Genomic DNA, 3472 nt, shown 5'->3' with positions numbered 1-3472 from the left:
CAAAAAAACTTTAGGTTGTTTTAGTTTTTTTAATGTTATTTTCTGTTTTCTATCCATCTAAATGGGTGTGAATCTCTCCTAAATGACAGGATAAGATTAATAGTAGGCTATTGTTTTTGTTCCACAGCACACCTTTAAATAGAGCTTGAAATGTATCCTATTATGTTACAACAAAAGTATTTGAAAAAGTATTTCTAAATTGAAAGCCAACCACAACACTGGACCACTGTTAACAGACGAGTAAAGGTTGAGTGAGGCGTCACCTAGCGTTCATCTCAGCCGTGTTTGTTTTACCCGGAACCTTTGACGCTTCGGTGTTTCCACCCGGCCGCTGTTGGAAGCAGGACCGACCTCATCAAAATGTCGAGGCACCTTCGTTTCGTCGCTCGGACCGTGATGGTACCAAACGGCAACGTTGACGCCGCATATAAGACCTTAAACAGGTAAACAGGTTGTGTATTTAAGATCAGATATAAGGTTAAAAAACGCGATGTTAGCCGCGGAATGACAAGATATTACGTGAGCTGCTGACGTTCATCCTTCCGCTCAATGTCACCGAGCTGCGGCTGCGCTGTGGCGTCGCTGCAGGATTACATGGTTAAACGTGGATGTTTGTGTGTTTTTTAGAGGTCGTTTGATTAATATTTATTATCTCTGAAGAGGCTGTTGGAGCTCTTTGTTAGTCTATTTCAGGAATCCCGACAGATTTTGTTTATTATTATTATTTTGTCGTGCAGGCGCTGCCGACTCCGTCATTAGGCCAGATGCATAGACACAACATGTAGAGGCGACCCAATATAATGTCATACATGTCATCTTATGCCACCAGATCTTCAAACAGAAGCCTAAGTATTAATTCAAGATTCAAGATTTGTCATTTCACAGTAAAATACCACACAAAAAATTAAGGCAAGGCAATTTTATTTGTATAGCCCGTTTTTACAAACAGTTTGTCTCACAGGGCTTTACATGGCATCGTAACAACATCCTCTGCCCTTAGACCCTCACATCGACTGAGGAAAAACTCAATGGAAAACCCTTTTAACAGGGAAAAATCGGAGAAACCTCAAGGTGAGCAACAGAGGAGGGACCCCTCACCCAGGATGGGCAGACTAAAATAGAGCACACACAAAAAAGATTGTTACATTTTATTTTTACATTAATTTTTTTGTGTAGGCTATGTGGAGCCAATGGCAACTAAATTCAAATTTGTTTTCTTTTTAAAACAAGCCCCAAAAATATACTTTAAAAAAAAAGATAGTTAAATTTTATCTTTATAAGTATATTTTTGGGGCTTGTTTTGCCTTCAATTGATAGTGTAGTCAGACAGGAAATGGCAGTAGATTGATAAAAAGCACCTCTAAGTATGGTAGTCATGCACTAGGATAGAATAAATACAAAATAAACCTGTCTCCCATATCCAGGAAGTGGAGCTTTCAATAGCTGAGCTGCTTGTGTTGTCATGGTCTTTTTAACATGATCCAACTGGGTACAAAAGGGGTTATTATGATTAAAATGTGTTGCATCTGAGCAGCTCGTGGCTCTGCTCCGCTGTTCTAAAAATAGCTTTTACAATTAAAGGTTATGAACCTACTCCTAAGACTATAGGGTTTATGGCAATGAGCCAATTTGCCAAAATGTTGAACTATTTCCTTTAATGGAGACAGGACTGCAGATGCTCCAAACTTGCCTTGCGTGTTGTGTATTGTCACACTGTTCCATCTGTGTGTTTGGTATGTGCATTGTGTCCACTTTGTAGACTTGGCAAACAACAAAACCAGTTGTCACCTGTAAGTCTAGTCCTAACCCTAAGGCAATCATTTGTTGGCAGCGTTTGCGTGCATTGTGATTACCACCACGTAACACGGGTGTTTCACTACATCACTACCCACTGTTAAGTAGCTGACAGAGTTAACAAGATCTTTGCAAGTAATACAGAGCAGTCGCTGTCCCTGGCCGTACTTTGGCCGCAGTGAAGTCAGTGCAAACTGTCGGCTGTGTTCCCACACCTGAGACGCAAAAAATTGGACAAGCAGCCATTCTGGTTTAGCCCTTTGGATGTAATAGGCTCTGGCTGTGGAGTCACATGAGACCGTTTCTACTGGAGATGTTGATGTCAAAATTGGGCATCTTACCAGAGAAAGGGGAGATCGCTAGTGGATCTGCCAGGGACAGAATGTGTTGTTAAGAAAAGTTCTAATTATAACGATTTCCCTAAATAGATGCTCGATAAATGTGATCATCAGTGGTCTTCTAAAACATATTTTCAAGTATACATAAAGGTAAATGTTTGATGGAAACTTTAAAGTGTATTTGTCATGAAATACTGTATATGTATGTTGGCAGATTGTATTAAAAATAGTTTGCCTTTTGGAAAGCTTTCTATGTAATTATTTATATAATTTAGGCTATCAATGGTTATTGTCGAATCTATAAATAAGGATATCTCAGATTTAAGTTTGAAAGAAACGCTCTGTTGAAGTCCCAGTTATTCACACATTCTCTCTACATACCCCAGGGTCCTAAGTCAGGAGGGGATTGTTGACGCCGTGAAGCAAAAACGCTACTTCGAGAAGCCGTGCCGGGAGCGACAGCGGAAGAACTTTGAGAACTGCCGGCGGATCTACCACATGGAAATGGCCAGGAAAATCGCCTTCATCTCCAAGACGAGCAGAGACGATCCTTGGCTTGGCCGTTAGGAAAATGGGGAGTGCGATTAAAACAGGACGTTATGAATGGACTGGTTGACATGGAGCCAGCGAAGTGGAGGAAGTAAATGCTCTTAACACAATGACACTGTCACATCCGAATGAACGGCTGTCGTGATGTCACATTGTTTAACAGTAAAAAAAAGAAAGACCATGTGTGAAAATGTGGACTCGTTCAACACTGAACCCTGTTTTTCCTTTTCATTCCCTCTTAAATACGACTGCAGTCCTTACATTAAGAGAGAAAGACCATTGTACTTGTGTGCTTGGTTGTGATGCAGGTCAATAACAGTTTTGAATCTTCTCACACAGCCTTGTTGATGAAAAAGCTAATAAATATGACATTTTCCTACAATTTTATGTTCATGAAAAATGATTTACCTTAGTTATTTACCTTGTATTCAGCTGGTATATTCTGTAACGGGATGTTTGTAGGACACAGACATATGACCTCATTTGCTGGAGGAAATTCAAACAATACAGGAGCTGTTTTTTTTGTGTGAATGGGGGTCTCTGCTCAGCAGCAGCTTGCTGTAGATTAATTCAAGGTCACTACTGCACAGTGTGGTGTTGATGTCCACTGATGTCTGCAAACTCCCTCGAGTGAGACACATCAGCCACGTACATCTGTCAGAACCAAGCTTTCACTGCATGGGTCCTTAATGTGTGCACTTTTCTCTCGCCTCCCTCTCACAGGAAACGTAAACATTTGTGCCAGGTTCACTTGTCTTCGAGGTTACCAGGTCATGTTGACGCCCGGTCCT

The 3472-nt window shown here is 40.9% G+C and overlaps 1 protein-coding gene across 1 annotated transcript; it reads left to right on the top strand.

Moving 5' to 3' along the window:
• The first annotated feature begins 307 nt into the window (after nt 1–307).
• On the top strand, nt 308–2894 carry mrps21 (mitochondrial ribosomal protein S21). Its single transcript, XM_083982458.1, has 2 exons — nt 308–443; nt 2519–2894. Exons 1-2 carry the CDS (start codon nt 361–363, stop codon nt 2697–2699), a joined length of 264 nt encoding a protein of 87 aa, XP_083838584.1. The 5' UTR covers nt 308–360; the 3' UTR covers nt 2700–2894.
• The last annotated feature ends 578 nt before the right edge of the window (nt 2895–3472 follow it).

Source organism: Trachurus trachurus, assembly GCF_905171665.1.
Source record: "Trachurus trachurus genome assembly, chromosome: 11".
NCBI classification, from domain to species: Eukaryota; Metazoa; Chordata; class Actinopteri; order Carangiformes; family Carangidae; genus Trachurus; species Trachurus trachurus.
Note: the sequence above shows the minus strand (reverse complement) of the source record. Positions and strands in the feature narration are given on the sequence as shown.

Excerpts from the sequence above, each read along its gene's own strand:
- mrps21 (XM_083982458.1), top strand. The coding sequence starts at position 361 with ATGTCGAGGCACCTTCGTTTCGTCGCTCGGACCGTGATGGTACCAAAC. Across the intron at positions 444-2,518 it reads GCATATAAGACCTTAAACAG|GGTCCTAAGTCAGGAGGGGA; the intron begins GTAAACAGGTTG and ends TACATACCCCAG.